General features: G+C 52.5%; 5 protein-coding genes across 5 annotated transcripts; 3 read left to right on the top strand and 2 right to left on the bottom strand.

The window, feature by feature from the left end:
• Positions 1-861: 861 nt before the first annotated feature.
• pre4 (proteasome core particle subunit beta 7) lies at positions 862-1,785 on the top strand (the record flags this gene model as incomplete). The annotated part of the gene is made up of 3 exons (XM_056936996.1): positions 862-891; positions 956-1,103; positions 1,142-1,785. The coding sequence occupies 3 exons, from the start codon at positions 862-864 to the stop codon at positions 1,783-1,785; spliced, it is 822 nt and encodes a 273-aa protein (XP_056787795.1).
• A 268-nt stretch (positions 1,786-2,053) lies between these two features.
• On the bottom strand, positions 2,054-3,113 carry N7539_007394 (fumarylacetoacetate hydrolase family protein; the record flags this gene model as incomplete). The annotated part of the gene is made up of 3 exons (XM_056936995.1): positions 2,054-2,186; positions 2,246-2,967; positions 3,099-3,113. The coding sequence occupies 3 exons, from the start codon at positions 3,111-3,113 to the stop codon at positions 2,054-2,056; spliced, it is 870 nt and encodes a 289-aa protein (XP_056787794.1).
• An 849-nt stretch (positions 3,114-3,962) lies between these two features.
• On the top strand, positions 3,963-4,487 carry N7539_007393 (succinate dehydrogenase assembly factor 1; the record flags this gene model as incomplete). Its single annotated transcript, XM_056936994.1, has 2 exons — positions 3,963-4,043; positions 4,245-4,487. 2 exons carry the CDS (start codon positions 3,963-3,965, stop codon positions 4,485-4,487), a joined length of 324 nt encoding a protein of 107 aa, XP_056787793.1.
• A 1,096-nt stretch (positions 4,488-5,583) lies between these two features.
• Positions 5,584-6,366, top strand: N7539_007392 (Hsp20/alpha crystallin family protein; the record flags this gene model as incomplete). The annotated part of the gene is made up of 1 exon (XM_056936993.1): positions 5,584-6,366. One exon carries the CDS (start codon positions 5,584-5,586, stop codon positions 6,364-6,366), a length of 783 nt encoding a protein of 260 aa, XP_056787792.1.
• Positions 6,367-8,621: 2,255 nt separating this feature from the next.
• On the bottom strand, positions 8,622-10,703 carry N7539_007391 (uncharacterized protein; the record flags this gene model as incomplete). Its single annotated transcript, XM_056936992.1, has 1 exon — positions 8,622-10,703. One exon carries the CDS (start codon positions 10,701-10,703, stop codon positions 8,622-8,624), a length of 2,082 nt encoding a protein of 693 aa, XP_056787791.1.
• Between the last annotated feature and the right edge of the window lie 2,005 nt (positions 10,704-12,708).

The following is a 12,708-nucleotide window of genomic DNA, read 5'->3' as shown; positions in this document are numbered from 1 at the left end:
CCAGTCGTCATGAATCAAGTGCTGATTACGACCCAATCTGGCCGGATGACAGGCTCAGCCCACGGATCGCTTATGGCTGACTTGCCCAAAGGCCCTGGCGATGAGCGCCTTCATGGTGCCCACCGCGACATTATTCTACGCTCATCGATAGACAGAAAGTACATCACTTTATATTGCTCGGGCTTTGTGCAACCTTTCCGCTGTCGGCATGCAAGTCATACAAGCTTCAATGTCAGGGAAGCTCGAGCTTTCAACGCTGGTTTCAAGAGACGGCTGTTCCCAAGAACAGAAGATGCGAAAACTGCTAACCAGTTGTGGCGATGAGATGCGCAAACGTCTGTTCTCCTGCCTGAAGCCTACAGCAGCTGATAACTCCAGCTGTAGTCTCTGCGTCGCATTGGAAAATTCGGATGCCATGCCTGACCTCGCTGCTTTGTCCGATGCTCTCATACCTATCCATTAGCGCCGACCCGTCTCTTTTCTGTTCAGCATTTACTTATTTGCATATATGCTTTACGCAGAAGACTTTGCCTCATTGTGAGCCGTTCCGTTTTAGTCCTTTGCATGGGGATGGGTATTTGATCTCGATAATTAAATTTTCAACGCTGGAGGTCCCTCCATAGTCCATAAGTTAGGTAGTTACTATGGCCCAGGGACAGGTAAGTCAGAGCCGGGCGGCGCGGGCGCATTTGGAGGCTGAGTCAGCAAGAGCTCCCGCCCGCGTCAGCTCGCCTGCCTGGTGAGCTCTCCAGATTCCGGCGTCTCGTCATTGCTCAAGTCCAACATCTGCGGCGCTTCTTTTATCCTCCAACGCATTATCCATCTCCAAGCCGTCAGATTCTTCATCGCATCTAGTCAATCATGGATCACTTTCCTGGTACCTGGGGCCGAGTAAGATCCCTTCTGTGAGCAGATTCAACCGTGTCGATGCACCTTGCTAATATTGCTTCTACAGCCCCGAAACGATGTCTACGGAGCCTACGACCCATCATACCTCCAGAGCACTGGACCCAAGACACATACATCGTCTCCTGCTGTGACTGGTACATCAGTGGTGGGGGTCGTATTCAATGGCGGTGTCGTGATAGCTACCGACAATTTGGGTATGTAGATGTGATTCCGATACGATTGATCTTTCTAGCAAGTCTGACACCGTCCTTCTTGCTTCCTCTACGTACAGCTTCATACGGTTCCTTGGCACGATTCACGGACACGAAGCGACTGCGGGTTTTCGGCGACCAGGCCGTGGTGGGCTTTGGCGGTGATGTGTCCGATATGCAATACATTGACCGGCTCCTTGAATCGATCGACATTCGTGAGAACTACTCTTCTCACGGCAACACATTGAACGCCAAAAACCTGCACACGTACCTCGCCAAGGTCTTCTACAAAAGACGATCCGAGTTCAACCCTCTATGGAACCACGTGCTGGTAGCCGGATTTGACAGCGCCGGCAAGCCATTCCTTAGCTCTGCGGACCTTCTTGGCACCACCTTCTCTGCACCCCATCTGGCGACCGGATTCGGTGCTCATTTGGCTGTGCCTATTCTTCGTCGCTTGTTCCCCGAGGAGAGACCTGTGGAGGAGATTAGCCAGGAAGAGGCGGTGGAGGCGCTCAAGCAGTGTATGAAGGTTCTCTTCTACCGCGATGCACGGAGTACGGACAAGTACTCGATAGCCGTGATTACAAAGGACAAGATCGACCTGAAGGAGGACGAACAACTGGAGAAGCAGAGCTGGGCCTTTGCTGAGAAGATCAAGGGATATGGACGCCAGACGGTCTAGACTTTTTACAGGCACATCTGCAAGCTCGGTTCAAGTATACTTGGTTTCTTCTCTATGCAACTGGTCAATGGAATAAGTCAATGAATATTTCTCTCTATATAGACGGTATGCGAAATATCCTGTTTAGAAGTCGGATGACCACAACAGTGCTTCATTACTTGTTTGGTGACGCACGCCATGTATCTCTTCAGACATCGGCCGGACCGAGCTGGGTCTTGCAAATTTGTATATACGACGCTTGGCTCGCGCGATACCGCGCACCTCAGCATTAGAGCTTGGATGTGGCCTTGTCAAAGACCACACGGTTGCTGATTGTTCCCACGCCCTCCAAGGAGATATCGACTTGATCGCCATCTTTGAGCCACAGGGCAGGCTTTCGGCCCATGCCCACACCTTCTGGCCTATGATGAAGTTAGCCACCAGAAATCTCGACAAGCCACTGTACACATTTCCAACTCACGTTCCAGTAAAGATCAGATCTCCGGGAAGCAGCGTAGTGCCCTGCGACAAAAACGCAATCGTCTTGGCCACATTGAAAATCATGTCCTTGGTCGAAGAAGACTGCACCACCTTGCCATTCAGCTTGGTCCCGATATGCAACGCATTCGGATCCCGAATCGACTTGGCCGACACAATTCCCGGCCCAAACGGCGCCCACCCATCAAACCCCTTCCCCAACCCCCATTGCCCTCCTCCCCGCTTGATCTGCCAGTCCCGATGCGAAACGTCATTGCCCACCGCATAGCCCAGCACATAATCGAGCGCCGAGCTCTCCGGCACATTCCGCGCCTCTTTACCCATTACAATGACCAGCTCGCATTCGTAGTCGAGTCCCTCGCCTTCCTGGGCGATTGGCGCCACGGGGATATCGTCCTGGGGACCTGCGATGGCTGTGACGGGCTTGTAGAAGAGCACGGGGTATTTGGGGATGGGCAGGTTGGACTCCTTGGCGTGTTGTTCATAGTTGAGGCCGAGGCAGCGCACGGTGCCGATGTCCTTGCGCGCGAGCGGAGAGAGCAGCATGCGCACGTCGGCGACTTGATCGGTCACTCGGTGTTGGCCGAAGAGGTCGCCGTGGATGACGCGGGCTTGCGCGGCTTTGGCTAGGTCGGTGATGCCGTTGGGGAGGAGGGCATCGCCGTAGTAGACGTGCCCGTCTTTGGCAAGGAATCGGATGAGACGCTTTGGAGGAGGGATTTTGAGGTGAGTAATTAACTTGAAGATTTTGGAGGCTTTTCGGATTACCTCTGGATTTGGATAGGAAGACCAAGTGGGCTGTGTCATTGTCTAGGGGAACTGGTCTTGAGACGTACCGTGAACGAGGCCATTCTTAGTGAGGTCCTCTTCTGGAATTATCAAATTGTCAATGGCTGGTGTCCAGTATCAATACAGGTAGATAATTGCGAGCTGCGGGCACCTGGGGTATTGTCTACTGTAGGCTGATTGTGAAGTTGGAGAGACTTAGGTTGGTATGGGGGTAAGAATATGGGTCGAAAGGGGAGGGGGATATTGAAAGCAATATATGTTGTCCGTTGAGGAGAAGGTGGAACGGAGAGCAGATGGAATATCTGGGGCTGAGCGGGGATGAACCGGAGAAATACAAAGGCTTGAGTGCGGTGTTTGAGAAGCTGACGGCGATCCATTACCAAGATGAATAGCTTGAAAGACCATTGAGTTCTCATGAACTTGGGGTAGTTCCATACCCATGAGGGAGTAGTTCTTCTCCAGGAGAGCGGCGCTTTCTCCCCGAAGTTGGACCGGATCTCGATCTTGACACCCAATTGAGATGTGTCCAGGTACCGATACCTGAGAGCAAGCATCCCAGTGTGCAGTGCCTTGAGTCAAGGTACCTCGAGAGCCGCGCTCCCGCCGCCCACTCGGCCGGGAAAATGACGACACTTGTGCTCCGGCGGAAAACGGAACTTTCTCACTCCAAGTCAACCCTTCCATCAACGCTCGATACTAAGAACTACCACCAAACGGCTCAAGCCAAAGGGTACTGATCAGACCAACATCAAGTCACGGTCATATTCGATTGCTTGGCTCCGAACACTGCAGCAGCTTAGGACAACGCTCAGATCGCGGATCTTCGAAAAAGGCCCGTCTGAGCGTGCTGCGTTCTCGGCTATTCGTCCCGTCAAGCTCAATCATCGCTTGTCTTGTACCTGTCGGTTCCTATGGCACGGCTCTCGGGTCTACAGCGAGATGTGCTCTCTCTATACAGACAGTGTCTCCGGGAGATTCGCAAGAAACCTATTGTAAGTTTAGATAGTCCAGTCTCTTCTCAGTTTATCACACCATATCCCAGCCTAAGCGCAAAAGACAAGTGCTACCAGAAACAGGGTTGAGCACCCTACCATAGCCACGTATTGTCCGCAAGGATCTCAATTCCTGGGTTTCTTTCCTCCCCTTGAATTCGACAGTGATCATTCTCATCGCTTAATTCGTTCATTCAACAGGAATCACAACCCAATTTCAAAACTTATGCCCGGTATGTCTTGTACCCTGCACGCTTCATTCCTGCTCATCCTTGGGCCATCGGAAGCCTCCGACTAACCGGCAGACGTGGGCGGCGAAGCGCGGAATTCCAAAAGCACCTCTCGGTGAATAAGAAAGACTTTAGTGCGATAGAGTATCTCTTGCGAAAGGGCAATCGTCAGCTCGAGATGTATGCTTCACCGGGAATTCGCAATATCCGATGAGCTTCGACCTGTGGGACAAGAGCCGGTCTCTTGGTCGAGAATATCATTCGTCTCCATGTTCGTCTTTCGGGGCCCTTTTTTGACAGGGCCCATGGTGACAGAGTGAACTTGTCCTCTGTGATGGTGCGTTTCCGACCAAACTCAAGTGCGCGTGCTTCTTTTTATGACCAGGTTTATTTGCGCGTCCCGGTAGACTGACCTCATCGTTGCGACTAGTCACTCTACAGGCTAGTTCTATAGGGTGAGGTGGGAGAGATGATAGTGGAAGGGGATGGCCGTGTGAGTCTACTAAGATTCACTCCGTTGTACTACTAGTGTATAATACATCGATTTCTCTTCTCAAATCGTAGACCCGATTCATGGAGAACGGTAGATGCTTCAACACGCCTACAGGACAAGTACATGAGGTACTTTGGATGGCGGGTGGTGGACGGGAAATTAGCCACGTCTTTGCACACCAAGTCCTCGACAATGCTCAAACAGTGCTAGTAGGCATTGACGAGTTGACCCGGATCCCCTCGTAAGCAACCATCTCTCCTCACACATTGAGAGCAAGCAGTAGATACCCTGTTGAAAATTGAGTAGTGCTACCCTTCGGTGGTATTGCTATTGCGTAGAAGGCGGGCGATTTGGAAGCGACTGGCTTACATAGCAAAGGGTGGACCACAGTGCACTAGAAGCAGCTCGAGTCGGCCGCTTGGATGTGTAAGCCAAGGCCGACAGACATGATCAAGCAAGTTCACCAGGGACGAAATGCATCAAATTGGTCAGGACTGTCTGGGTACCTGACAAATTGACCGTCATGTCTCGTCAATGACCCGTTGGGTGTGCAGCTTTCCATCTTCGGGTGGCTGGAGGATTGGAGAAGCTGCCAGAATCGCCTTGCCGTTTCGGGAACTTGCCGCCCCACCCGTGCGCGCTCGTCCATCACCAAGTATATATAACAAGCCTCACAAGCAGACAACTGTGGACCATTCTTATTCTCATTCTCAGATCAGATCAGACCCTTGGCTACAATCGCAATCTCAAAATACTTTCCAAGCCTCATCTATTCCTCGCAGAAAAACCTCCCAAAACTCAACCACAGTCAAGCATCATGGCATTCCTCTCCTACGGCTCCGACTTCACTCCACTCTTCCGACTGCTGGACGACTACGAGACCCACCGGTCCCGAGCCGCACCGTCTCCACAGTCTACATCCGCTGTTTCGAAGTGTACGAAATCCACAAACACCGGATCTACTACACCTTCAACCCCCACTCGCCGCACCTACTTCTCTCCCGCCTTCGATGTGCGCGAGCTCAACGATGCCTACTACCTTGATGGCGAGCTGCCGGGAGTCGACCAGAGCAACATTGAGATTGAATTCACTGAACCCCAGACCCTCGTGGTGAAGGGTCACACAGAGCGCAACTACTCCTCACTCAATGCTCCCGCGACTGGCCTCACAGAAGAACACCGATCCAACGCGCCCGACGACACGACTCCCAGCTCCAGCCGAGCGAATTCTCCACACCGCTGGCACCAGCCCACCGTGGAAGATGACGACGAGGATATGGACGGTCACCAGTCCGATACTCGATCCACCACAAGCCACCACTCTGGTGCGACGCCTTCAGCGGCAACCGTGCAGAAGAAGCAGCCTGCCACGAGGTCGGTGGTGAAGACTGGCAACAATGACAGCTCCTCATCTGCATCCTCCAAGACTAAATTCCACTACTGGGCCTCAGAGCGATCAATCGGTGAATTCCAACGGACATTCACCTTCCCGGTTCGCGTGGATCAGGACAACGTGCGCGCTTCCTTGAAGAATGGCATCTTGTCCGTCATTGTGCCCAAGGAAGCTGCCCCCAAGACGAAGAAGATTCGCATCTGCTGAAGATAAGAAATGAAGAGTGAGGGATCCGATCATATATTCGCTCGATATGATTTCTTCTTCTTCTTTTTATTTGTTCCACGGGTGAAACTGTCTTTTCTGGTTTCTTGGCTTATGAGGGACTTCCCAACGACCTCGAGAAATCTATGATATTTTGCTATGATTTTTGCATTATGGGTCTTGTTTTGGCGCGGAATATTCGGGGCATCATGGCAATCATCACCCACTATATGGTAAAGGGTCAATTGGGTCTGCGTATGTATTTCAATCTAACTTTTGAGACTTTCATCAATACATTGAGTTTATGAAGATCGATCACATTATTCAACAACACCCTAGTAATTGAGACTCCCGGTCACTTTCATAACTTTCACTCTCCACACCGTAAATATCGCAAATTGACAAATCAAAACTTTAGATTGCTTACTTAAACCTCGACAGGTCCCTAGGCACCTACCTAGTACTTTCTCACTGTGACTCCAGGGTTTACCAGACTTGTTACTAAGACGAAGCCACTGGAGGGATATTCCGTCGTGTTACACATAACTAGCGAATCGTAAGGTAAAAAGGACCTTTGAACATGAACCTGCCTTAAGTACCTAGTAGATGACTAGATAGTAGATACAGAAACCTACCTAAATCTTGGTACGAACACGCCCGCTGACGATATACCCTCGCCAACCTAACGCACAACTCCCGATACAATAATCGATCGCCGCCCGGACCTCTACAACTCTATAGTAGGTACTAGGTAGTAGGTACTAGGCTGAGGTAGTCGGTCCTCCTACTCGGTAGTCGATATTCGGTAACCCCCAATCCCATGATCCATCTTCTCGTCCCTTTCCAGCCTCACCCTCACCCTCACTCTCACCCTCACCCCAATATCATGAGCTTTTACCCGAGACCGGGCCAGACGAAGCTGCTCTGCTGTGCCCCTGATACCCCTGTTCCTCCCTTGCGTCACAACACTCAGCCCAAGCGACGCGATGCATACACTAGGACCTGGACAACGGAGCTAACCTACCGTATCCGCATGAGCTCCCAATGCACCAACGGACTAATGACAGATCGTGTAACAGTGCTAGCTTCGTATAAGCGAGGTCTTGAGAGTTCCTGCGGTCTGCACTCTGCGGGCTGCGGGCTGCGGGCGAAAAAAAAAAAGGCCTGGAATTTCCAATTAAACGTGGATCGAAGCTACGTTGTTGGATTTGAAGGGTGTCAGTGTGACCGAGTAAATTTCATCGTTGTGCCGTGCTTCAGAACCCCGACATGAAAGGAGGCCTTGCGGTGAGTCGAAAGATGTAGAGGGACCGGAGGGAAACGCTCAATCGAGACTAGACCCTTTGAAGCCCGAGGATGTTCCGACTTTTCTGGAAAGGTAAGAGAGCAGATAGAATCCACATGGTTTTACAACGTCCTTCCAGCCCTTCGGTCCCAATGGTCTGGGCTCTGGACTCTAGACCCCACGATTAGGCCGATCTCGTCTTTGCTTGCTGGGAGCGGTCTGATGTGGATTATATTTGCGGGCGATACAGCAACGTACCTACCCAGGAATGAAGTCAAGTGTCAAGTCCAGGGAAAAATTCAAGACGAGAACCATCCAATCTGATTTGATTCGCATGAACGAAATATGCATTCATTGTGACCAAGTAGATGACATGGGAGCTGAACCTCGAGCCAGGCAGTTGCTTCGCCCAGTCACTCGCAAGCTTCATTGCCAAATGGAGGCAGATATCAAGGATTGGAAAGTAAAACGAAGGCGGAAAACACCCCCCCCCAAAAAAACAAAACACACAGAGTATTGAAAATGAATGACAATGTATGACGCCCAGCAGGTTGATAAAATGAGGGTATATCTTGATAAATTCAAACAACTCCTGACCCCACGCATGTCAGGTTCACGCATTCAAAAAAAATGGACAGGCCGGGGAAATGATGGGATAGATCCCTACTAGACCAAAGGATAGTCAAAGTGCACAGACTGCAATCCGGCCACAAGCAACGCCGAGATCACCAGACTTTTTTTCCGCCAAGGCGAGGGGTGTTTAGACATTAAAATTCCTCCTGGAATGCAGCCAAGCCTGACTTCATAACTGAAAATGAAAACCTCAAGAAATAAATGTAAGGCGTTGATGGAAACAAGAAGGAAAGAACGAAGATCGACGGATGGGGAAGAAATGGTAACGACGGTATGACCGCCCTGGCTAACCGCAGAGCATAAGCCTCGAGAACACTCAGCGTTCTAGTCAAGAAGACCTTCAGGCCTGAATCTCATTTTGAGAAGTCTTGGTGAGCTTGCGACGGCGTAGGTCTTGACTGCGACTTCGGGGCCGACCACGTGCAGCCTCGTCAATACAGCACTCGCCAGCCGATTCTCCATTCTCGAATAAGGAATCAGTCGACTTGCTTGAAGGCAGAGGCGGGGCCTCAATTCCGGGCGTTTGGCTCCAATTCCGACCACCATGTCCGCTGCGAGACCGTGCGCGATGCGCCATGAGCTCATGCTTCGCGCCGAGTTCAGGACACCGCCCCGAGGTTGATCGATGCACATGGGTCTGAACCCGCTCAGTGCTAATACACAGCTGCTGCAAGCTTGGCGGCGATTGTACGCCGGGCGCAGTTTCCGGGTTGATCACGTCAGAGACGGTAAGCACACCTGTGGTCAAATAGCGGTCCACCTGCAAAGACCCTCGAGACGATGAGCCCCGTGGCTCGTGGCAACCAGCCGCCCATGAAGGTGAGGCGGTTCCTGCGGATACGAGGTCAAACTTCTGCATCTGGTACTCGCTATAACGAGGAGCACAGAGCGTTGACCGACGAGTGCGCGGGGCAGCAAGGGATGACGATTGGGGGGCTGGACCCATCGTATCGTACCAGCGGTCAAATTGAGGATGCAGCTGCGAAAAGTTACCCATATAGGCGGTCGCATCACGCAGACCCACAGGATGCTGCTGGATACCCTCGTTTGGGAGCTCAATCGGAGGGTGGTCATTGGCGACTCGACCTTTTCGCGCGTGATTGTCGACTGCGGAGAAGGAATCCGAAGCTTGCGAGTCAAATGAAGCGCGCGTCCGGCTGCGGTGATGAGACGCGACAGATGCTGCAGAGCTGTAACCGCTGTCGGACTTGTTGAGTGAGCAGGAAGTACTTTGATCAGCACCAGAATCGAAGGTTTTCTTGTCCGACTGGCAAGCATTGTCATCGTCGAGGGCAATCCCTTCGTCTTCTACCCCAGCCCCCTCAGCTGGAAACAGAGACCGGGAGGAGGCTGGATAAAACCCCATAGGGGATTTCTCAAAGGAGAATGGGCTATCTGGATGATCGTCAGGCTCAGTGAGACTGGAGATCGCGGAGATCTTCAAGGTTGACTGGACGCGGTCGGTCGTAGTGTCAATATGACTCAAGCCTAGACCAGGCGATTCCAAGGGGATACGATCACTAGAGCAAGGCGAGGTAGAACCATTCACGACCCGTAGAGAACCGAGTTTCAAGGCCCCCAACTGCGTATAGCGACTGTCGGGAGGGCTCAAGGGCCGCGTCACCCGCGTATCTTGATGGACAGATCCTGGGCGCGACAGTAGCGGCCATTGCAATGTCCCAAAATCGACTAGATCGTCAAATGAGTCCTCCGCCAGAGCAGGAGGCTCGCCGATTGGGGAAGGCGCCCGTCGTCCGGATCTAGTCGATCGTCGTGTGGCTACACCCGGCCGAGTAAGCAACGAGCGCCGCCGAGTCAATGAGAAGCGCTGATTGTCGACCATGAAGTGGGTGTTGGAGGCTGTGGCGCCCTCATAAGCATCCTCGTAGATCGTGCTGCTCTGTCGGGTCAGATTGGTCTGCATTGAATTGGCTCTTCTGGGAGGCTCTATCACTCGGGTGCGTTGCGAGGAACCATAGGTGCCCGGTTGATAAGACGCTCTGCGCACCGAGCGACTTGTCAGCACCCGACTAAACACCGGCAGTTGCTGGTCGGTGTCTTCCGCCGTGGGCGCGGGGGCCGCATGGGCGGTTTCATTCTGTCGTGTGGGCGCTGAGCGTGAATCAGTCGCGAAGACGATTGGAGGAATCTCCCTCGCTTTCGACCGGACGCTCCTGGCGTCCGATGCGAGGCTCGATCCCACCCACGGATTCTGCCACCCGATCAACCCTGAATTGAGTTCCTGACCTTCAGTCTCGTGGCGGGAAGACCTGGACGAGCGGGTCGAGACGGTTGATCTTCTCGACAGTGGCTTGGAAAGGGGCTTGGAGAGTCGATTCGCTCGGTGTGTATCCTCCTTGGTCGAGCTTGACTGTAGATTACCTATCGCCTCGCATAGTGCCGGCCAGCGCCAAGGCGGCATGGTGGCTGTTCCAAAAAAAAAGAAGCTAGATCAATTTGGTAGGAAAAGGGTCACAGCAGGTGTCGGGGAAACAGGAGCTTGAAGGACGCCCAGGAGAAGGAAAAGATATACTCGACCAGCGAGAGAGCGCGACGACTTTTAACGGCGTGAAGGACGGAGCTCTGAGCGACCTCGAGCTCGCTTGTCACAGCTCGCTGGAGGAAGTGCTCGAATGGGACACCTCAGAGGAGGAGCAAAGTGTTGACGTCAACCCACGCTGGGATTGCTGAGCCGTCAATCCGGGCGCTCCAGAACTTGTGCACCAGGCGAATTTTCAATTGGACGCGCGATTGGCGGCTGAAAGTGAACCGTGCGGAGGTACTGGAGATGAGCCGGGTTTCAGATTGGAGGAGAGCGTCGGCCACGGTTGGACGAGCGAACAACGTGTGAGAGTGAGGGGAAGAAAGATGCAGATAGCGGGGAAAGTTGACGTTCTCAACCCCAGGGCAAATGGGAGGATGAGGATATTCACAGTATCACGAAAGAGGATACCTGACCGAGTGATTTCTGGAGTTGAGCAAAGCATAAGACACCCTTTCCACCCAGAACAAACAGAGGTCACGCAAAGGTGGTCTCGCGGTCACAATTCAGCTGTCTTCTGCGTTGAGGTTGACTCTCGTGGCTGTGCAGATGTCCGTTCATCGACGTCGTTGAAAGCGTTGTTGACCCCGAAAACTTCGGGGAAATTGGACCCGAGGCGAGCAATTAGATCCCAAGAACCCGATTTCAAATCGGAATGACCGGTGACTTTGTTGAGGACCAGGTGAACAGACCCAATGCACTGGTGGAAAGGAAACAAAATCTGGAAAATGAGGACTGGAAATTGGACAGGGGGGATACACTTCTCCGACCTGCACTGATTTTCTTGCACAGAGGAGTGGACACTCGAGCCACTCCGTCGCGACAGGGTCAAGGTCCAGGGAATCGCGGAGGAGGTAGGGCGGACACACGACGGATATCGATTAGAACCCTGTGGAGAGAGAGAGCGAGGGAGAGAAGGAGGGAGGGAAAGAGGGGGAGGACACAAGGACGGTTGCAGGTGAGGACAATTATTATGGCATCAGGCCATGACCGCGGCGGATGCTTGATACAGTAGACAACAGACAGGACTGACGAAAGCATGATGGACGCCACCCACCGGAGGTGCCCTGATGGTCGCAGCCTCTTTGCTGTTTTGTGGGTTCCTTCACTTTGTCCCTGTGGTTCCAGGCTTTCAGATCAGGGTGGGCCGTAATCGAGAAGAGGCTCGAGTCCCCTCTCCGACCATGCAAACAAGCGATCAGGACATGACACTACTTGCCGCACACGGTGCATGCGCAATTGCTGGCCCGTCTCGATGAAAGAGGAGACAAGCGAGACAGGACAGCGAGTGGCCATAGGACCCGCCGTGATAGGCTGTTTAGCAGACGGAAGGAGCTGCAAGCGGAACAGGACAGGGTTGAGCTCTGATACTGGCGTGGACGGTGGACACCTGGAGTGGGAATAATCATTGTGGAGAGAGAGAGAGAGAGAGAGAGAGAAGAGGGAAGGAAAGGAAGTGGATCGTGGGTGGGGGGAGAAGGAACATGGAACATGGAAACATGGAAACATGGGAAAAAGGGAAATTACTGAAAATCGGCAAAATAGTACATAGGAAGTTACTACTAAGTCAGTTGGTACTACTGTACTCCAGTAGTACATTAATATTGCTCAAACTACCTGGGGGCAGGCACGTCTCTTCTTCACTAGCTTATTGCAAGACTGCATCGCTTTGTGAGTGGTGCAGGACTATAGAGACTAGAGATCATAGAAAGCAGCTTTCTCTTCTTGCCTTGCCAGAATCATGAGCTCCTCCGAAGCTCCTGAATCAAGCCATAGCTCCTCACAGGAACCGGGCCTCGAAGGCAGCTAACCAAGGATGGCGGTCATGACGACCAAAAGTACTGCTCAGGTACTTCTGCCTACCGTGGTTGACTCCATGGCACGA

This window comes from Penicillium diatomitis (genome assembly GCF_028827545.1).
Source record: "Penicillium diatomitis strain IBT 30728 chromosome Unknown utg000010l_segment0_segment0, whole genome shotgun sequence".
Classification (NCBI taxonomy): Eukaryota; Fungi; Ascomycota; class Eurotiomycetes; order Eurotiales; family Aspergillaceae; genus Penicillium; species Penicillium diatomitis.
The sequence above is the reverse complement of the archived record's forward strand: the minus strand, read 5'-3'. Positions and strand labels throughout refer to the sequence as shown.